Below are 24017 nucleotides of genomic sequence, written 5' to 3'. Positions count from 1 at the left end.
ATTTTTCTACGTTAAGGTAGCATCATCTTTTTTTAGTTTTTTTTTGTCTGGTCTACCTGTTACACCTTGTATTTTAACTTAACTAAGGATTTTATAGGCATTTGAAATTTTCTAATTTTCTAATTTGTTTAGTTTTTTATTTATGTTGAACAATAGCTCTATATGTATAATACTATTTACCTAAACTCATTATTTTGTCGCACAATTGGTGTTTTCGGAAATTACATTTTTAAAATCAACATATATTATTGTTGTAATTTTTCAATTAGTTATTTCCATGATGACAGATTTCTTTTAAAATAGTATAAGAATAAATTAATGATTAACAAAACCAAATACTATAATAAGTTTAAATGAATTTAAAACAAAGCAATAGTTGTTAAGACTATTTAATATCATTATGTCGTAGTAAATTTTTATTAAGTACATATGCTAATAGTTTTATATCCATCCTATTTTAACTGACCCACTGCCACCCAAAAATATATTCTTTATATTCTATTTATGATACCTATATAAACGCAACAAATAATTTTAACATTGTAATACACAATACACAGGTACCAACGTCCTACTTAAGTACCTGACTAATGTTCATTGAAAAATAACTCGGAAATATTTGCATATAAAATAAGTTAACTAAAACTAAATTATATTATCATATGGTTTGTAGTAAAAAACTGCCAAAAACATTTTTCAAAACACCATTAAAATCTGATTCTGGCTATTCGCCTGCTCTATTTACCAATAATAGATAGCACCGTTCCGATTAGAATTATACAATAATGGTAGCTACTAAGCTGGTAAAAATTACAATATTTAAAAAGATAAATGATCAATATTTTACATTTTTGGTTGAATATTAATGATTAGCGTAGGATATTATTGTATACAGTATTAAGAACAATTAGATATCTTGTGTCGAGCTATCTTCCATTTGATATGTTATATGTACATTCGATATTGCATATATACAATATTTGATTTATACCCCAGAAATATATTTTGTAACGAAAATTTTAAGCGAACAATTTTTCCACTCGGTTATTATATCCACTCATATTAATTATTAAAGCAATCTTTTATTTATTTAGTTGTCTTAAAAAAATATTGAAGAAGTGTTTAAATATTTTTTTAAATTGTATGAAAATATTTATTTTTATTTTTAATACATGCGGGAAAAAACTTTTATGAAATATATACTTAAAAACTTAACAAAATAAATACTTACATAAAAATAAATACCATACTGTAAAATTATTCTGAGTGAATTGTACCTACTAAATTGTTGAAGTTAGTAATTTATGTAGGTAGGTAGTACCTATGTAGTGAAATTCTAAGGTATCATTCGAATAACGTTGAACAATTGGTTCGGGTTGTTATTTTTTTTTCATGATTACATTTTAAATATAAAACAATATTACTTAGAACGTTTATAATGCTCGAGTATTTATTATTATCCTGGAATAGCTTGATTGAAAACCTGGGTTTGAACTTGTAGTATGCGCATTTTTTAATTTGATTCCGATACTTAATGGATTTTAAAACAACAAATTAAAAAGGTTACACTTATATTAAAAACAACAATTTATAATAACCTGTCGATCAGATGAACTTGGTCTAGAATGATTAAATTATTACAGTCGAAACAAAACGAATGATTGTTTGGCAGCTAACACGATTTTAGTCCCTGACAAATCATTTGACACACCTAACGACCTTGTGAAAAAAAATCTAATAATTAATTGCCAGAATTATTTCAGAGTAAAAATTATGGCGAAATATCCGTAGAATAAGGGCAATTTTTTTTCTGTAACCTTATATGATAACAACTAAAATAATATGAAGGAAAATATTATATTATATACTTCACATGCTGTAAGTTTTCTTTCAAAGTTTTTAATTGATTTTAATGTGAGAAATGTTTGAATTTACTATTTGATTTGGCTAATTGATAACAACATAATGGAATAGATAAAAGTTAACATTTGATTGAAAACAGTACCTATGTTTTAGATATTAATTATCAAATTCTGTAATAACGGGTAATATTTCAACAATATAATAATATATTATTGTTTATAAAATAAGTATAGTATAGAATTAATATTAAACAGAAACATTGGATAAATATTGCAAAATACTTATAATCGCCTTGTTGAATTGTTGTTTCGAATATCACAACGAATATGTTTTGTATCTAACTTTTAGGTTGACATTAAGACTTGATACACAATTTATTATAATTAAATATATTATACTATATATAAATATATATTTAATTAATTTAATATGAAATAATAAATATAATAATTCAAAATGGAAACTAAATTATAATATGTAAAATATGAAATGAGTGTACCTTCATTATTTTGAAGTACAAAATAATACAATATTATACATAAAAATAATTTTATTATTGAGAAACAATTTTTTAGGTTTATTTTTTTTTTAAACTTTTACTTTTGATTTTACACAATAATGATATCAATGTAAAACTAACGCAATAATAGCGGCTCAAAGCGACTTGGCATTACGCCGGGTGGCCAAAATCCCAACGATATAAGCTTAGCTTCGTCGCTCTCAGAGTCAGTCGTGTCAGTACCTTCTCCGTTGCGTGAGTCAGTTTCCATCAAATTTATTTACCTAACAGTTTAACACTAACATTACAATGGCTTTGAACAAGAAAGAAACTCATATGATGCCTGCCTTAGCTGACCCGATGTCTTTCGCAAAGGATTTCTTAGCCGGTGGTGTTTCCGCGGCCGTATCTAAGACAGCTGTCGCTCCCATTGAACGTGTCAAATTGTTGTTACAAGTACAACATATTTCCAAGCAAATTGCTGTCGAAGACAGATATAAAGGTATTTTGTGTTTGACAATAAAATATAATTTTACTTAACTGAATGTTCTTGGACAATTTTTATCTATAATTCACTTTGGTGGGTAAATTTTTTACGGAAAATGTATAAAATACCTTTGAGCCTATACTTCTAATTTATGTAAATACTAATACAATTTATTTATCAACCATTAGGTATGGTGGACTGTTTTGTACGTATCCCCAAGGAACAGGGAGTTACAGCTTATTGGAGAGGAAACATGGCCAACGTGATTAGGTACTTCCCGACTCAAGCTTTGAACTTTGCATTCAAGGACAAATACAAGCAAGTCTTTTTGGGTGGTGTAGACAAGAACACACAATTCTGGAGATATTTTGCCGGTAATTTAGCATCAGGTGGAGCAGCTGGTGCCACTTCTTTATGCTTTGTATACCCATTGGACTTCGCTAGGACCAGGTATGTTCAGAAATAAAAATACAATGTGATTACTACTAAAAGTTCATAAAAATATTATTTTACAATTTGTCTCTTTAATATTTTAATAGATTAGCCGCTGATGTCGGCAAAGCTGGAGCTGGTCGGGAGTTCAACGGTCTTGGAGACTGTTTGTCCAAGGTCTTCAAATCTGACGGAATCTCTGGATTGTACAAAGGTTTTGGTGTATCCGTTCAAGGAATCATCATTTACAGAGCATCATACTTCGGTTGCTTCGACACTGCTAAGGGAATGTTGCCAGACCCGAAATCTGCTGGATTCCTTTTATCGTGGGCTATCGCTCAGGTAAATGAAATATTTCACTTAATATCACATTGGCACACCTGATAAGATTTAAATTATTCAATATTCATAAATAAATTGCATATCAGTTAAATTGTCAATGGACTATATACGGTGCTCAAAAAGCATAACTTTCTATAATTTCATTCAGAATAACAAATTCAAAATGCATACTTTTCGACATCTTGATATGAGTTCATGTTTGATCGATTTTTTAAATTAAAGTGTGACAGATCTATGAGTTAAAAAAATATATCTTAACAATTTATAATTATTATTGATTAACGTTTATTAATTTTTATAGGCTGTAACAACTGTTGCTGGAGTTGTTTCCTATCCCTTCGACACAGTCAGGAGGCGTATGATGATGCAAAGTGGTCGTGCTAAGTCTGAAATCGTTTACAAGAGCACTCTCCACTGTTGGTCTGTAATTGCGAAGACAGAAGGAACTGGTGCTTTCTTCAAGGGAGCTTTCTCAAACGTTTTGAGAGGAACTGGCGGTGCCTTAGTATTGGTGTTGTATGATGAAATCAAAACACTCCTCTAAGACAAAAAAAATTCCAATTTAGTAACCAATTGATGGGTTAGTATGTAAGAAAATTAAATAACCTATTTCACCCAATTTGCAAGTACATCTAAAGTAAATTGGACAATGAAGAGGATATTACATTTGTATCATAAAATCAGACTTCATTATTGTTATCGTGTAAATAAATGGAAAATTGTTACCTAATTGATATAATTTTTATTTCGTTAATATTTTGACATCAGCAAATACCTATTCAATTTTCTCACAAAAAAATTTTGTTTGAAGGATTTGATAGTTTTTTTTAGGTTTTCTATTTTTAAAAGTTCTATAGTCTGGCGGATGCTCAGCCGTACATATTATAAGAAGCCAGGAGAGCATTATCAATGTCATTCTATATTTAGCGACCCAGTTAAGGTGTTGCCAAAATAGAATTTCAGTACCAGACGTAGCAGAGGTTAATATTCGAATCTTACATCTTATATTATAATTTATGTAGGCACATATTATGTACTAATACAAATATGAGTAGTAGAAACTAGGAACAAAATATGTACTGTAGTATTCAAATTTTAAAATAATATAAATGTAATAAGTTTTACACATTTGCTGAAACATTTTTAAAACAATTATTAGTATTACCGATAAAGTCTACTTTTTTGGCAAAATATTTAGATGCAAAATAATAATATTAATTATAAGAATAAAAAATATTACAACAAACATAGCAATGTGAATTATTATTATAAGCAAACTGCAAAGGCATTAATGTAAGAGATTAGTCTGAAGTTAAAATTTTGAAAAAATTCATCAAAATCACGAAAATTGAGAAATTACTTCGAGCTATAGAAATTCATAAGATTGTTCTATATGTAACTAAAATTTGAAATTTGTATACAAGATTCCCTTTAAGTTTTCCTACATTAAAAAAAAAAATTAACCGGAAAGTCAAATTAATTTTTTACGAGCGTTTAGAGTTAGATATTAAATAATGGTTATTAACCCGTAAAAACAAATGCTCATACAACGATTTCTTATTTTTCAAAAACTCTTCAATGTAGGTACTTAAAATTATCATCAAATGTACTATAATTTTCTATACATGATACAATTTTCAAAATATTTTGACCTAACGTGATTTTTTTTATAAATTGTTGTAATTGACACTGGTCGAAGTGAAGGGTACGGTGGGACGGCATCCCTCTACTTTTATAATTCACATTTTCCATCCCACCACTTATTTTGTACAACTATTTAAGCGATGTATGAGAACTATCTGAAATACATCCCTCCACTTATTTTGAGTCACTTCGACCACTGATAATTGACAAATATTATTCGTTGGCTATTTGAGACTTTTAGAGGACATTATTCAATTATTGTATTGTATACACTCAATAACATTTTCAAATGCAATTTTTTGGTAAAAATTAATTTAACTTACTGTAGTATTATTGCATATTAGTAACATAAATAATTACTGTAAACACAAAAATATCATATAATTTACATAGTAAAATATTTTGACTCGTCTTGAGTTATTATGTTGTAGACATTTTAAATTTATTTAGTTTTTTCTATGAATGTCAATCAAATTTGACTTTAAATTTGATCTGAAGCTTGAAAAATTGAATACAAGGTTCCTTTTAAGTTGTTATAATAGCAGTAGATAAATATCATCGATTCATTGGGACGATTATTGGCGTGATATGAAGAAATATGTACTTAACATTGACTTGCTCCAAATAATAATAAAATTCTGTTGACAATAGGTTATAGCTTGAATTTCATCCTTGATAATACGTTTATATAATACTTATCATATAAAATATTTATCATATTAAATCAAACTGATAAAATAACATAAATAGAGCAAATATAATATTTGTTATTTTCTATAAATCACCACATAAAAAAAAAATATATATATGTGTGTTTATATTGTATAATATATAATGTATTCATTTTAAAACTCAGTTAGAAGTAGATATGTGTAAGTAATTACGTAGGTAGATATTATAAAATATACATTTATAAATGCAGTATTATGGTGATTATCACTGTAAACTGTTCGATTAATTACATAACGTTTAATATATATATATATATATATATATTTATTTTTAAAAGATTACACTTGAACTTCATTAGGTACCTATTTCATACATAAGTCCAATATCCACCAAAATAATAATATACTATTTAGAATATTAATTTTATAAAAATAGTTATGAAAACCAAAAATTAAATTTAAATATGATGCCGTATTGATGACACGTCTCATTTATCCGGTATAGACAATAACGATGTTCATATTATTTTAACTAATGATTTCATAATCCAATGCATTAATAATAACAATGCTAACTATTCATTTATAATACCTATATAGCTATTTCTAACAATTTATGATTTAATATTTTTAATAGGTATTGGATTTGCTTGTAACGCGTTTTGGTACATCGCAATTAATTGGGAATAAACTGCACAATTGACATGCAAAAAGTTTTAAACGGCACACGTTCGTGTACGTACTACAGACCTTTAACAGATTTAAATTAAATATTTGACTCTTGGAGAGCTAACAAATAATAATTTTTAAAAAGAAAGAATCTGTGTTACGAGTTTCTGGTGGTTATTTTCTCTCTAAACTGTGAACCTATCCCAGGGCCCAGAATGCTTATTCACAGCATTAATTTTTCGATTGGTTATCGATTGAAATCTAACCTAACCTATAAATGTATTTTATTTTATTCGAAATTCATGGTAATACCTCTTTATAGTTTATACACAACATATTTTGTGGTATTGTCTTTCGAGGCTAATATAACCATAATACATATATATTATGAGAGCCCTTGGTAGCAGGAGATAATGCAGGATGCAGTTAGAGTACGACAAATTCTATATAATAATATATACGCTATATAGGTTATCTCGGTTTGAGTGTATCTACATTTTGGCGTACCTCCGTTCATGAATAAACCTAGATTTGTGAAATTATATGCTCTACCTAAATGGGGAACTACAAGTCATTGATTAAATTTAGGACTAAGTATATTTTTTAAATACTTAATCTCTAAACTTTTCTGATACCTCTTTAAATAATCTCTGAGATTTTCGCTACGATCTAATGCATGCTTGTAATTGATCTACTTGAATAACCAATGGATACCATTGTCCATTTGTATAACAGTAAATTTCAAGATCTTTTTTTCCGATTTGAGAACCTTTTTAAACGTATATTTTGGAAAACCCTTTCTTAGTGGGTGGCGGGTCTTTATATCGTACGAATATAACGGAACTATATTGATCAATTTACATACTCATAATAACGGTGATTCCGGTTAGGCAATGATGAATCAATCGGTTAGTCAAGACAAGTCCTTTTATTATGAGTATATGGATTAAAAACCATGTAAAGTGTTACATGATAACTTTTTTTTTATTATCTATTAGTATATACCATGATAGCTCAACATTTACAATTATACGCGATACAACATAGGCATGATAACTTAATAATGGCATTTTATTAAATTGGTATTAAGCTATTAATTGACATTATTATTTAATTATTATTGTTTATTTTATTATGAATCTTAGTTGAAACTAGAAACTTAAAAATAAATGCAACTGGAACAGTAATTTGTAGACAAATTAAACATAATAATATATGTTCGAAGAACGCCACGAATATACAGTTCGACTCTGAAACTGCCGGATTTGACAATATTTAGTATTTGCAAGCTTATTTTATTTTTCATTCAATTTTCAAAAAACTAAATAAGTAATAATTTTTTTTTTATTGATTTAGACAATGGTAAACTATTTACTTAACGATTGTAGTTATTGTTCATATCATATTTTATAATTACTAAAAAATGAAATTTATATAATAAATTATCTAGGTATCTAAAATATTAAAAGCGATTATAGTTAGTGAAACTATCGTTAAATTAATGGCGTCTAGTGACGACTATCGAAAATAATAGTCCGCCAATTTCGTAAATATCGGACAGTCTACAACCGCTACAGTAGTTACCTAATATAGGTACCTATTTTGAGGTTAGAAGGATTTCTTTAATCGTTATTATGGACCGAGTACTTACTAATTAGTAATAATTAACATGATAAGTAATAACTGTTCCATCCTCTCCATAACTCTGCAACCTTCAATTTAGTTCGGCGCACTAATGACGTCACGTTGACTATTACAATATATTTTGTACCTACCTACCTAAAATAGACTATCATATTATATGACTCATAAATCTCAGTAATATATAAATACACAAATTCACAATATACAATAAACATAATATAATATATCGTAAACTGTTAAGTAATGATGATTTTTCGTTAATATTCATAACAAATTGACTATGTTAGAACACGCCTGACCGGGTAATCATGATGGTAGTTATTTTTGAACTTCGGTTCGATACTACTAAAAAAATATTAGTGTACTACTACTGTTATTATAGTACCCTCTCCTCGTGTCAATCATAATAAATAATAATAATAGTACAACAAACGCACGCGTAAATTATTTAGTATAAATAAAGCAATAATAATATTTTACTACACCTACAGTTAACGCATTGCCGTCACTCGAGTTAGTCACACTGCAAGTTGTCCTTCAACACTGACGCGTTCTCGATAATCAACACATTTATATTGTTCGACGACGGCATCAATCCACACAGCGCGTTGCAAAAGTTACAGTTAGTCAAGTGAAAGGTTACATGTGAGATCTGTAAAGATCATCTTTATAGATCTTGCACTGTGCGTCCGGGCAGACGGACGTGAACAGCCGCCATTACGTTAACGATTCCGTCTGCTGGCTGTGCACTTGGATCCGCCATGTCGGGTGTGTGGTCGATTCCGTTTCTCCAACTCTGCGCCGCCGCGGTTCTACTCGTCACGTTCCTGTGTTACGTGTACTTAACGTACCACTACGGGAAGTGGCCCGGGCTCGGCGTACCGCATGCCGCACCATCGCCACCGTTCGGTAGCCTGCGCGACGTGGTCATGGGCAGCGTACCACTCGTCGACGCCATCCATTCGCTGTACCACCGATTCGATGGGCAACGGTATTTCGGAATCTACGAGGGACGCCAACCGATGCTGGTGATCCGTGACCCCCAGCTGGTACACACTATCATGGTAAAGGACTTCCGGTCGTTCGTCGACCGGAACGCGGACAAGGTGTCGTTCGTGCACGATAAGCTGTTCGATCACTTGGTGAACTTGCGGGGCGAACAGTGGAAAGCAATCAGGGCCAAGTTGAGTCCGACTTTCTCGGCAGCCAAGCTCAAGTCCATGTTGGGTGACATAAACGTATGCACAGCGCGTTTGATCGACAACTTGAATGGGCAGATGATGAAAAACAGTGGTAATAATATATTATATTACCTAAATACAATGGCTATATGTTATGTGTGTAATGTAGTACAATATATGGTTATAAATACAGGTAAGATAGGTACTTAGGGCTTCTGGGGTATTTATCATTTTCTATACTCGCGTCGAAATGTGTAACTTGTTCCGATTTTTGTTATTTTTCATATTCTATAATCTATACTATGCAGTTTACAGAAACAATAAAAAGAAAGAAATTCCGTAGGCGTGCAATGACCGAAAAACCATATAGCTGGTATTGCTGATCGTACGCAGTAGGACTATATTTAGGAACCCACGTCATTAATTAGACGTGAATATATTTTATGTATAAAAAAATATTTGTTGTTATCTATGTAGCCAAAAGATTAGTCTTACATAAATTACCTTCCTAGGTACCTACCTATTATTTACATATATACGAATTTAACACTTTAAGTTTTAACATATTATACAAATATTTTATACCTAAAAGTAAAGTCAAAAATAAAAATGCTGTACTTACAGGAATTGTTGATGTAAGTGAAGCGTCGGCTCAATTTACAACTGATACTATTGGCCGTTGTGCATTTGGACTGGACTGTAATACATTATCAGATCCAGATTCAGAATTTCGTCGTACGGGACGAGCCATATTTACTCCAAGACTTCGATCAACTTTACTAAGTATCACCAGACTACTTGGTTTTGGTCAGCTTTTAGATGTATTTAGGATACGTGGTATGCCTGGAAACATTTATGACTTTTTTGATAATCTACTTGAGACTACAATGGAACAACACAAATATGGAGAAAATGCACGTAACGACTTTATAGCACTTTTAGTAAAATTGAAAGAAGAAGAAAAACTGAAGGAACAAGGACAAAGTAAGACATTTAGACTTTATATTAGTTATAAATCTTAATTAAATAGGTTTTATTTATTTGCAAATTGGAAGATATGTAAAAACTATTACTTATTACTTATTAGATAATTACGAGTATTAGTTTATTGAATTTCATTAATTCATTAACATGTATATTAAATTGTACGTAAATTATAAAGTTATTTATGTTTCATAATTATGTTAATAAGCATATAAATAAATGGTCAACAATCAGCTTAAGATGTTTACTTATATGTAAATAATACCTAAGATATTTTTATAACTTGAATAAATAGGATACTCGAATACCTATTGTCTAACTGTTTACTATTAGCTATTCGCTAATAATTATTATCACTATTAGCATTAGCTATCTTTGTAATATATGATCACCATTCAAATTTAGAAATTAATTCGATTAATTTCAAATTCATTAGGACATCAATTACAAAAAATACTACGAAAATATTGTACTAATTCTAATAAAATCTGTTTTAAGAAAAAATATACATATAATATTATATGATTAAATGTTATATTACTTTTCAGAACTATTTACTGACGACATATTAGCTGCAAATGCATTCGTATTCTTTGTTGCTGGTTTCGAAACCACAGCTTCAACAATAAGTTATTGCTTGTACGAGCTAGCGATGAATCCAGAAATTCAAATAAAATTACGAGAAAATATCAAACAAACATTGAACGCAAACGACGGAAAGCTCGCATACGATACGTTAAAAGACATGAAATATTTGGATATGGTGATAAACGGTTAGTTCCAACAATATGTTGTGCTATAAATTTACAGTAAATCAAATAAAAATAAGTAAAATATATTTTTAACTTTATGATTAACTTTTTTTTATCAACAAACTTTTATAGAGACATTCAGACTGCACCCACCAGTTCCCGTTTTAAATCGAGTTTGCACTCAAAAGTACACAATTGAGGACAGTAACATAACACTAAATGTCGGAGAGAAAATAATAATACCCACATATTCATTACATCACGATCCCAAGTATTATTCCGACCCAGAAATATTTGATCCAGAACGATTCACTGAAGAAAATACAAGTTCAAGACCACACGGCACGTTCCTCCCGTTTGGAGATGGACCTAGGATATGCATCGGTAATTACCTATACCTATACTACATTTCAATTAATTTAGTAGCCACGAGAATGTATTTTTATGTCAGTACATTTAAAGTTTTGATAAATAATGGATGTTTATAAACGTAGGCTTACGATTTGCGATGATGGAAGCGAAAACTGGACTAGCTGAAATATTGTCGAAATTCGAAGTATCGCCATGTAAAGAAACACAAACTCCGATCAAAATTAGGCCGAGATCAATTTTACTCACGCCAAATGAATCGATTCGTTTATCATTCAAAAGTGTTGGTCAATAATACAACCATTAAAATGTTATTCAATGATAAGAGTAAAAGAGTTAATTCAAAAGTATTAATAAACTATTGTGATATCACGGCCCCTGCAAATTGCAATGTGTTATTTGCTGTTGCTATTTGTTTCATAAGACTGTTATCACTTCACTTCTCGAGACGATCACTCAAAATATGCAAAATACAAATATACAATCGTCGATGCTCATTAAATCAATATTCAATGCTCGTTAATTCGGGAATTAGAGGCATACAAACACTTTTTAGTGCACGTTAAACTAATGCTGATTAATTATTTAAATCGAATTAACTATTAACTCCGGGATTAAAAATACTTATAGTCAATAGTTTAATACTTTCGGAAATAAAACCAATAAAACATTCACTGTATAACACTGTCCAGCGAGAGAACACTTCAAATCTGCGCATCTACACCCACACGTGACACGTTGCCATCGAGATTGGTTCCATTATGGCACTGTGGTAGGGTACCGAATGGGGACATTCTGCAGAAGAACGGAATTTTGTCAGTCCGCAGAGTGTTTTTTCTCTCTTGACATAGGTTATAGTAAATTAGTCGTTCCGTAATAACACTATATTAACTCTAGAAAATAATATAATAATATAGATCATAGAATAAACAACCATATTGGAATTGATTGTTGTTTTGAATTAGGTAGGTACTTTTAATCCTGCTGTTTTAGATGCATGTAGCATGTAAACCAGCATTCTAATGAGCATTGACGATTGCAAAATAGAGGTTAATGGTTGTCCTAATAAGAGTACTCACGATGATATGATTTTAATTATTATTAAGCGTCATGTCCAAGGAGGACTACTTCTTCCGTCCCGTTATTAAATATAATAGGTACTTTATACTTACTTATTATTATGTACCTACTATTTATATAATCAAGTTATATTAGTGGTTCCCAAATTCTTCTATTCTACAACTCCTTTTTAGATTTTCAAAAAGACTCCATCTATAAATTGAAAAAAAAAATAATTTACGGAAGTCGCGTCGTAGTGATATAAACCGATTAAATTCCTCGAGTGAGTATTAAGGTAGGGGCTAAACACTCGTCATCCACATCGATATTCTATACCCGATAACCAGTCATTTTTCATTTTTTCCCTGCATTGTAAAATACAAATAATTAAATAAATACAAATTTTACTTCCTGATGACCTGCTTGCGTCTCCTCAACAATGAGAAGCACCCGGCCAGGTTAGAAACACTGTATTATTATATAATATATAATAATATATTATATTTAATTATTATATATTATATATTATAAACGAGGCCGATACATTAGCTTAGGCAGAAACGATTACTGCACCGCAAAACAACATAATTTTATCATTATTATTGTGGATGTTGCACCGAGATAGTGGGGAATCCCACTATGAGCTATACTCTATTGACTAAAAAGTAATGACTGCATATTATAATAATAATATTGACTGCATCGTCGTTTGCGTCAGCATGTGCAGCGTAGTAGTAAACCAGTAACTAGTAGTACCGGCGCCGTCATCGGCGGCAGTGTGCGCAGTTAAGTATAATATCAGTATCGCCTATACTGAGCTTCACGCTGTCGGTTAGGCCTAATTTGTGCCTGCACAAGTGCATGCACTAACCGTTTGTATCATTTGTGATGATCTGCTTCAGTTGTTGGCTGGAGATCGTGCCGATTGCCGCTATTACGTCGGCGCTATTGGCGTACGTGTACTGCACGCGCTACTATGGACACTGGACAGCGCTGGGAGTGCCGCACACCAAACCGACACCGTTGCTGGGTCACTTCGCCGGGCCCACAATGGGCCGTGAGTCGGGCACCATCACAGTAGACACGCTCTACCGGCGGTTCACGGGCCACCGGTTCTTCGGACTGTACCAGCTCCGGCACCCAATGCTGGTAGTGCGTGACCCGGTGCTGGTACACGCGGTGCTGGCCACAGAGTTCGCGTCGTTCCACGACCGAGTGATGAGCCGGACGTCGTTCGAACACGACGGGCTGTTCAACAGCTTAGTGAACCTAAGGGGAGACAAGTGGAAAGCCGTCCGAGCCAAGTTAAGTCCCACGTTCACCGTGGCCAAGCTTAAAGCCATGTTCGCCAGTTTGCACGTGTGCACCGGCCAACTCACCGACAAACTGCTGCTCCTTACGTCCGGTGGCCAAGGTATTAAATTTCATAATAAGAAGTATGAAAATTGCATCTGCATCAGATTATACCGTCAACGTCAATATTTTAGACTATTTTGATGGGCAGTTGTTAGTATAAGCATAAGTCAATAACCGTTATACTTTATAAATTGACAATAGCTGTAGAGAGTCTAAAAGTTCCCATTGTTAAATCTATAATATATGCTATATAGGTGGCAGAAACTAAGAAGCGGTAAGAGCAATTCTATACGACTATAACTATACGTGAAATATAATTTGCGTGATGCCGTGATAACTTTGTATCCTATAGTCAATAAATAAACTATAAAGTACAGTAATTACAATATCCGCTGATAAATACGTTGGTATAGTATATTTGCATATACAATTTAAATACTTCTGTGTTCCGTCTATTGCATATCTGAACCACCCAATGTTCGTGACAACCATGGTTGGTGGAATATATATGGTTTGTTGGTGCTCGTTTTTCATTCTCGTTTTTTTTTTTTTTGGTAAAACATGTTATATGAGTTATGTCCTCATCATGACTGACGAAACAATATAATCGATGGATATAATTGCAATCAATATTTAATTTGGAGCCTTGGAGGTTTGCAAATTATCACATAATATACTATAGATATACCTACCGGCTATCTAGTTTAAAACAAGTAAAAAACTTAAGTTACTAATATTGATAAAACATTTCATGAGAATAAAATAAGTAATAAATATTTTAGAATCAAACTACTGATTAAACGTTGGACGTGTAACATAATGTAATACACCGCATTGAATAACAAGTGAAAGCTGTTTTTAAAATCTCTCTTATCGAGTGCATACAGTAAATTTTAGGAACGTTGTACACTTGTACTGTAGTAGGTATAATATATTTTATAAATTTATAAAATATAAACCGTTTAGTGTAAACTCAAATAGTCAAATGACTTAATCAAATATCAATTAACGTCTAGTGATCAGACATTTATAGTAGGCAGGTAGTTGAGTTTAGATGAAAAAATAATTTAAAATAAATACATTTATGAAATTTAAAATCATTTTAACATCTTTCAAAAAAAAAAAAACAGAATACTCTGATAAATAATTATAATGATAAACATTTTTTTTACTTTGTGAATTATATTTGAAACCTATATCATACAATATGTTTTATAATATATTATAAAAAAATATATAAATTTAAGTTGTATTTAGATAAATATGTATTTAAACTTCTACAGTATTCATAAATATTTAAGTCATATTAAATATAAATAATCAAAAAAGATTTATTTAAAAAAAAAATAATGATTAAATTGAGGTAGTAAAAAAAATATATGGATAAATAGGTACTATATTGTACTGTTTCGACACTTTTTAATTAGTAATTACACATCGTACTACAGTACGAAATTACAGTCGTCACAATACAAACTGATTTTTAATTATCAATACTATATAGAATCTAGACATCACTAAACTCCTAATCGTATAATATTATTATCAATAGCAATTATTAATTGATAAAGATAATTAATAATTAATAATAATAATAATAATTATTATTATTATTATTATTATTATTATTATTAGTTAATACCATGTAAAGGTAATTCATTTTGGCAAATATTTTACTAAAAATGTTATTCAAACATGATATTGACCAACAATATTACATATTATATCAAAATAGTAACATTTGAAAAAAAAATATTTTTATATAATAAGTTGAAATATGTAGTTTTTCTTGTACCTATAACAAAATTTGCAAAATTATACAAAGTAAAACTTTGTATATAGTTTCAATTCTACATAACAAATGTTATATTTTACTTAAAATAATAATTTATAACCACCCCAAAAAATCATGCAAGACGTCCCGAACTTTACCCATAACTAATACCTAATAATAATAATAAATATATTATTTCACACCGCGAATGACAGCATGGTAAAAACATGTACACTTTATCAAATTGGAGTGAAAATTTCGTGAAGTTGTATTGAACCTGTAAAGTCTACATAAACCAGCTTTAATTTGCACTCACGACTTTACTCTGTCTAAAAAAAAAGTTATCACTTTTTGCGCATTGTAAATGATGCGATTGGCGTGACGAGTGTAACCGCGAAAGTTTATCTCAGTGACTCAGTGATATTTTACACCATTGAGGTAAAATATCACTAGCGATTATTTACCCCCTGTAAATATTGTCTAGGTATTTTTATCCCTTGTAAAATTTCACCAGGGATATTTAACTCCGCCGGGAACATTTACCTCCAGTAAAATTTAACTGGGTCTAAATTCACTGTTCCAACGGGTCGTTGGAGCGAGATCAGCAGCACTAACGAAAATCGATCAGCCCACAGGTTATTCTCTTTTGATAAAAACAATTCCTTCTTTTTATATTTAATATAGGTACATACCTAATAAAGCGAGTATTTAAGTATAGGTATTATCTACAAATTACATATTTTAAGAACTACGATAAAAACCGCAAAGGGGATTAGGGAGAAACTCAGAAACATCTCTCTCTAACCTCCCCCCGTAAATACGCACTGACCAATTATTTTTTAAATATGTGCATTCTTATAATATATCATATTAATATTATCGGTTAAGTAATTCAATGTCTGGCTGATAACACAGTGACGAGTGTAGGAAGTGAACTTCAGTTGTACGCCATAATTTATAGTAGAATAAATATAAAATGAAGAAGACAAAAGCAATTATTTATTTTAAATTTTAAGTATTATTAAATAATTAAAATATAATTAATTCATTTTTTTCACATACAAATTTAAATGCATATTTTTTGTTTTTAAATGCAAAAGTGCATAATATATATTTTAACTTTGGGGGTTTTTAAGTACAAGTGTTCATCTCTAGTTAAGATCTATGGTTAGATAATTTATATAGCATCATAGCATATACTATATAGTAAGTATTTATAAAGTTTACAAACATATACCTATACGCCATACGCCCATACGGCTATACGGTGATATATTAATATATTTGTTTAAAAAAACATAGTAAAATATTATACACACCAGTCACCAATACACCATACATTACCTTACATTATTGTGTTTAGAATTTTAACTATCATGTTTTTTGTACACAGGTATTGTTAATGTCACCGATATATCATCAAAATTTACGATAGACACAATTGGAAGGTGTGCTTTTGGGATAAATTGCAATACATTGTTTGACGCAAACACAGAATTTCAACGAGCTGGACAGGCAGTCTTTACACCCACATTGAAATCGTCTGTATTAAACTTTATGAGGTTAATTGATCTAGGATGGCTAGTCGATTTGTTTAGATTACGTAGTATGCCCGATCTCGTCTATGAATTTTATTTAAATTTATTTGAAGATACACTGGAGTTGCGTAAAAATGAAAAGGAAGATCGTAACGATTTCATTTCAATTTTAATAAGATTGAGGAACGATGAAAAACTAAACAACAGTCGAGTTGGTAATTTATATAAAAGACATTTTATCATTTTAAGTTCTTATTAGTTATGTTTTGCATGTCAAATTATTAAATACATGGTTAATTAGGTATCTAGTAACTATAGCCTTTATAGGTATTATACTAATAAGTAATAAGTGAATATAATTCTTTATATTTTATAGTTATTATTACTTCACAGTTCACAAGTGACCGTATAAGTCGAGTATGTGTGAATATAAAATCTAAATTAATATAACATAGTAGATTTTGAGAATTTATTATGTGACACTGAATTCTTCCTACTTTATAGTATTCAAGACAGTGGCCGCAGTGGCGGTGCCAGTGGGAGGCCTGGGCGGGCCACGGCCCCCCTAAATTTGTCTTGGTCACCTCTTGGCCCCCCTTGACCACCTAACCACAAGAAAAAAAATTCTTTAAATTTATAATAAAGTACACATTTTTAATGTAAGTTTGTTGAAAATGATATCTAATGTTTAAGTGTGTAAATATTAAATAATATACCTATACCCATATGATATTTATTATCAATTAAAATGAAAACCAATAATTATGTGAAAACTTAGTATATGCAACACAATCTTTACAATAAATAGTGTGTACGACATCTACCCTATACTGAGCTTATAAATGGGAAAAAGACCATTGGGACTTTTTGGCCCTGCCACATTTTCAAAGGCCACCAATGGGCCCCCCAAGATAAAATTCCTGATGCCGCTACTGAGTGGCCGCAACCATAGGGAGTCCCCAAATATCGCCTCTCACCTTAGGCTGTATAAAATAATTTACTAACAACGAGATTTTGTGATAGTTTCGTATTGTGATAACAAAAATTATAACAGAACTTTGAAGAATGTTATTCTAACTATGCAACTTAAGTTCAAGAGTCCAAAATTCGAACACAATATAAACTATTTTGTCATGAAAGTATGATAGCAGTGTACAATAATATGTTTTATTAAAATTAAAAATTGATTAATGATTATAATATATATGTGACATATTTTATTAATTTTTACCTACTATTCATATGTTTGAACAAGTAACAACTAATTTAATTAATAAAATATTAATATATTATTATGTAATTACTAATTCGGTCACTTCAGATCCACTATTATATTATACTGACAAAATGTGATATCCATACATTTTTTGCTCTCCTTATATTTAATCGGTCCATAATAATAAATTAATAATAATCTCCAACAATTTTCAGAATTATTTACTGACGATGTCTTAGCTTCAAACGCATTTGTATTTTTTGCGGCTGGCTTTGAAACCACTGCATCTGCTATGAGCTATTGTCTGTACGAGTTAGCTTTGAATCAAGAAATTCAAATTGAATTGCGCAAACAAATCAAACATACACTAGACGAAAACGAAGGGATTCTCACTTACGATGCGATAAAAGATATGAAGTATTTGGATATGGTGTTGAATGGTTAGAGCGCAAGTTTAATGTACAAAACTGAAAAATTTGATGATAATTATGAAAAAAATGTCCTTTTTTAAAATACTATAACTCATAACTACAAATACTATTGTCTATTTTAGAAACGTTGAGAATGCATCCACCTGGGCCTGGTCTACTGCGAGTGTGTACAAAAAAGTTTAAAATACCAGACAGTGACATAACTTTGGACATCGGTACGAAAGTGCTGATACCTACATATTCACTACATTATGATCCCATGTATTATCCAAATCCAGAATTGTTTGATCCCCTACGGTTCACAGAAGATAATAAAGCGTCGAGACCAAATGGAACGTTCCTTCCATTTGGCGACGGACCCAGGATTTGTATTGGTAAATATTGTTCACTTTAGTGTTGTTCTATAATACTATAGTGTGTTATACTATTATATTACGTACAGTACATATTCATCAGAATATTAAAACCAGACAAATAATGATGTAATTAATATACGTTGTCTGTTCGGCGCAAATAGGTCTGCGATTCGCACTTATGGAGGCCAAAACAGGACTAGCAGAAATAATATCGAAATTCGAAATATTTCCGTGTGAATATACAAAAATTCCCATTAAATTAAATCCAAGATCTATTCTACTGACACCAAATGAACCAATACGTTTATTGTTTAAACAAATCACATGATTTTTGAGTAAAAATAAAAATAAAATACTATATTTTTTTATTATATTATGTTTTTTTTAACAACATTTTTAATATTATATTTTACTCTTTAATGCTTCAAGTATTGTATACCTATTTTTATATTATACTTAATCAACTCAAACTTATTGTTCATATTGAATTCAATAAATATTGTACTAGGTACCTATGAAAACTGTAATTTGTATACTGTTTGGAATATCTATTATCATCTATATATTATTAAGCATTATATATTAATATATATATTAGAGTATTAATAAGTAGGTATATTTATTATTATTGAATTGAATGATTATCATTATATTATTATCTTGTCATCAATATCTTATTTCGTATCTATTTTAGTTTCTCTATAGGTAACTGAATTAATTTAACAGCAGACAATTATGTAAGCTCCTATTTAAGTTTCAGACTGTTTCAATATTATTACCTACCTAATATATATTATATAGTAGGTACTTATTTATAATTTTGATGATTTATTGATGGTAAAGTGATTTTAATTTTGAATACATTATTATGTTGTAAGTAATAAACTAGACATAGCATAATAAAGAGAGTACTTTGGTTACGGTAACAAAATAATATACCTAACACTGAATAAGGAAATTCTGTAGCAGAAAATGTCGCAAACGTTTGATAACGAAGAAATTCGGACGGTCTGCTACAAACGCCATGATCCAGTGTTTAACCTGTTTAATTCTTTAGTAACCAGAACTTTGAAATAAAAAAAAAATAATAATAATAATAATATAAAATTATTCACATACAGAGATATAATGGCATAATGTCTACATTTAGTTATACTGACAGTACAGCTGTAATTGAGCTTAACGCACAAAAAAACAATTCTAAATTCTGGGTCTAATTACATTTATTATTCATCGACAGAGCTATTTCCTTCCCGTCAACTGTTTAATTGTATTTAATAAGTTAAACTAACATTAACTAGACATTGCTAGACGTACCTACACACATTTCTGTTATTTCTGTTTGAATTTACTCAAAGATAGTACATAATAAATAGGTACTGTTAAATTTGTATTTTAGGCAGACTGATGTATATAGTAAATCCAGGATAATATTATAGATTTGAGCATTGTTGAACACAAGTATCAACTGGATTTTATTTTAATGAGCAATGTTCAATACAAAATATGACTGTTACATGGTACATTAATACTTAAATCAACATAAGTAAGACAATATCTACATAATAATATAGATAATGCATAGGCTCTTTAGTCTTTAACTACATATAGGTATTTCATAATTGATTATATTGTGTCTATGTATTTATATATATATATATTAAATATTAGCACATGCCTATTGTAAAATCTTTAATTTTTTAACAAGATATATTAGAAATTGCAGTGTACTAGCATAATATTTGCTACTGACATGTCGATGATTACAATGTATTTAATTTTCAAATTAATAAACAGAAAATTGACAAACAAAGCTAATTTTTTTTACAAAATTATTTATTTTCATTTAATAAGTTAAACTAACGTTGACACCTCTATATTGCTTGACTTACCTACACATAATTCTGTTGTTTGATAATATAATAATTGAATTTGCATTTAATGTTAACTCTATTATGTGATTCATTGATACAAAAATCAATATAAATAAGGCAATTTATCATAAAATAGTGAAAAAATTATAATAAATAAAACATTATATGATAATTTATAGTCTTATGGCTATTCTTTTTACACAAACTGCACATCTACTTTGAGTTTTACTGAGGGTACAGCTGTAACTGAACTCAGGTTTTAAGAATTCTAAATTCTGTGTCTGTAAAACGCATACTAATGTCATGTAAATTGATTTTCATTATTTTTTATACTAACTTTAACTGAAATCACTCAAACAGAGAATATAATAATTAAAATATAATATATATTTTAGGCTGACTGATGTAGATTATAATTCCAGATTCCAGAATAATACTGAATCGTATAATATACATTCAATGAGCAAGGTTCAACTGTTCTTATGTTGTTTAATGTATGCTCTGTTATGCGGTTCACTTACACTTAAATAAACATAAAGAAAACAGTACCTAATGGCTAATAATAAGTATAATAAAATCATGTACCTACTATATTGTATATTGTCTTCATGTATTTGTATATATTAGTGTATACCTATAATAGAAATAACATTTTTTAACAAAATATATCTGAAATACAAAACACAATTCTAAATTCTATGAAAAGTAGCACATACTTAACTATGTCATGTAAATTTATTTAAATATCGAATTAATAAATAAAAATTGACATATAAATCTATTTTTTTTTAGCAAATTGTTTATTTTCATTCTCATTTAATAAGTTATACTAACGTTGACACTAATATATTGCTTGGCGTTCACATAGTAAAGTTGTAATTCATTATCCAGACAATTGTGAAATCAGAATTAACCAGTATCGTTAAGTCAAGACCTATCCAAGAAGGTTTTACATTGTGAATCGATTGTTGTTTTGAATTTTAATTGTCCGTAACAATGCAGCGAACGAGTGACCACACGAGCTACTGTATTATGTCCTTTTATAAGCTTTTAGAAATTCTCACTTACAGGCTACAGCTGCTCATCACCGTGTCCACATATCTTACATGCTGGCCCAGATTGCCTGCATAGATGACTAAATTGAACGTCAATCGATTTTCTCTGGACGTGACTGACTTGTTAGACACTCAAATACGGCTCTCATTTATACACTTTAGGTTTCGACATTTGTAAGAGCACAAGACTGGACCGTATCGACTATCAATCCCGTTCAATCACAGATTTTTGGATTTTCAAACGTTCCCGCCTTCGAAACGACACCTCCAAAGCCCCTTATTACAAATCCTTATCACCTTCTCTGACTTTTGAGGTTTAACCCACCCACAGACGCTACTTTTAGAATTGCAACGATTCAGTGTCCGTGGACCGAAATCCACTTTCAGCCCTCTCGGGGGGTTCTGGGGGTCTCCCCTAGCGACGCTCGGAGCAGGGGTACGAAACTCCGTGCGTTGGCCGAATCAGGCGATTATGGCCTTGAACAATGAACACGGTCTCCAGGGGGGGCGTGGCATACATTATCAATTAAACATATCATATCAATGTTATCACCATACAACAATATTTTTTGTACCATTTTGTACAAAAATGTAGTCTTATTAATTTTACCATTTTAATGTTTATGTATTTCAATTTAATGTAAGTAATAACTCTAATGAAAAAATATTATAATACTTAAATTAATGACTAATGTGAATATGCGATAATAGGTAATTGGATTTGGGATAAAATACTAGGCATAAAGAACAAACACATTGGAAATTTTGTAAGAATATATTTAATTTATTCAATGAAAATAAAACCAAAAATTGCAAGAGAAAAATGATAAATAATATATTACATTAAAATAATACATTAATTTTCACAAGGTTAGTCCTGAAAAGGACTGTTCAGTGAAAAGTATTTGGTTAAAAATACTGAAATCACTAATAATTTATTACACATAAGTTGGTTGTAAGTTATATAATCCAAACTGAATCATTTTAATAAAAGAATACATCAATTTCATTATGACGTTATGAACGGCTCGCTGAAATAAAAGAATATATCAATTTTATTAACTTTCACAAGATCATAATATAGTTTAGTCCTGAAAAGGACTGTTTAGTGAAAAGTATTTGGCTAAAAATACTGAAATCACTAATAATTTGTTACACATTAAGTTGGTTATAACTTATAAGTTATACACTCAAACTGAATCATTATAATAAAAGAATACATCAATTTTACGTGGTTACGGCCTACGGGAAACAAGCCAACCCCGCACAGCATACCCCGCCTATGTGGCGGAAACGTTTTGATAATACGGGTGACTTTGGGTCTAACATCATGTTGATAAGGGAAACGTTTCCATGTTTTTCGGAGGTTCAGACTTCAGATTATAGGGAAACAAAACTCCCATCAGCTGATCGAGTTTCGCTTCTATATTGTTCTATGCTCGGAGAGCTGGTTGTATTATAAATCGTTCTCGATATCACTGAAAGATAGTATGAAATGAATGATGTCGAATGATAATATTATCGATCATCGTCTGATCCGTCCATAGATAATAAAGAAATGGATAGGCCACGCCTATGTGGAATACATTTGAGGCCGCGTTCCCGGAGGGGAAGGCAATTGAGGCTCCTTTATATTGATAGTCGATACTCAATATAGGTATACTTTATTTGGCCTCAATTGTTCCCCTCGAAGACCGCTGATAAGACCAATATGTCCTATCCATATCTTTATTATCTATGGATCCGTCACCAATTACCATTGGGCATGATTCACCACAATTATACCACTACCGCTCCAAGCTTGCAGCTCACTACACCTTA

At 30.4% G+C, this 24017-nt stretch overlaps 2 protein-coding genes and 2 long non-coding RNA genes across 4 annotated transcripts; 2 read left to right on the top strand and 2 right to left on the bottom strand.

Annotated features, from left to right (window-relative positions):
* The first annotated feature begins 2572 nt into the window (after positions 1 to 2572).
* On the top strand, positions 2573 to 4353 carry LOC111026866 (ADP,ATP carrier protein 2-like). Its single transcript, XM_022305041.1, has 4 exons — positions 2573 to 2864; positions 3038 to 3299; positions 3389 to 3623; positions 3925 to 4353. Exons 1-4 carry the CDS (start codon positions 2672 to 2674, stop codon positions 4165 to 4167), a joined length of 933 nt encoding a protein of 310 aa, XP_022160733.1. The 5' UTR covers positions 2573 to 2671; the 3' UTR covers positions 4168 to 4353.
* Positions 3395 to 3917, bottom strand: LOC111026867. Its single transcript, XR_002603742.1, has 2 exons — positions 3795 to 3917; positions 3395 to 3661 (listed from the first exon to the last, which is right to left on the bottom strand). It is a non-coding gene; the product is annotated as an uncharacterized LOC111026867 (long non-coding RNA).
* A 4358-nt stretch (positions 4354 to 8711) lies between the features above and the next one.
* LOC111026855 lies at positions 8712 to 19635 on the top strand. Its single transcript, XM_022305013.1, has 10 exons — positions 8712 to 9544; positions 10057 to 10416; positions 10965 to 11189; positions 11301 to 11552; positions 11663 to 11829; positions 13470 to 14010; positions 17120 to 17479; positions 18696 to 18920; positions 19034 to 19285; positions 19429 to 19635. The coding sequence occupies exons 1-10, from the start codon at positions 9013 to 9015 to the stop codon at positions 19593 to 19595; spliced, it is 3081 nt and encodes a 1026-aa protein (XP_022160705.1). The 5' UTR covers positions 8712 to 9012; the 3' UTR covers positions 19596 to 19635.
* An 848-nt stretch (positions 19636 to 20483) lies between these two features.
* On the bottom strand, positions 20484 to 22621 carry LOC111026850. Its single transcript, XR_002603741.1, has 2 exons — positions 22210 to 22621; positions 20484 to 21775 (listed from the first exon to the last, which is right to left on the bottom strand). It is a non-coding gene; the product is annotated as an uncharacterized LOC111026850 (long non-coding RNA).
* Positions 22622 to 24017: the final 1396 nt, after the last annotated feature.

The sequence above is a fragment of the Myzus persicae genome, unplaced genomic scaffold (genome assembly GCF_001856785.1).
Source record: "Myzus persicae strain clone G006 unplaced genomic scaffold, MPER_G0061.0, whole genome shotgun sequence".
Classification (NCBI taxonomy): Eukaryota; Metazoa; Arthropoda; class Insecta; order Hemiptera; family Aphididae; genus Myzus; species Myzus persicae.
Note: the sequence above shows the minus strand (reverse complement) of the source record. Positions and strands in the feature narration are given on the sequence as shown.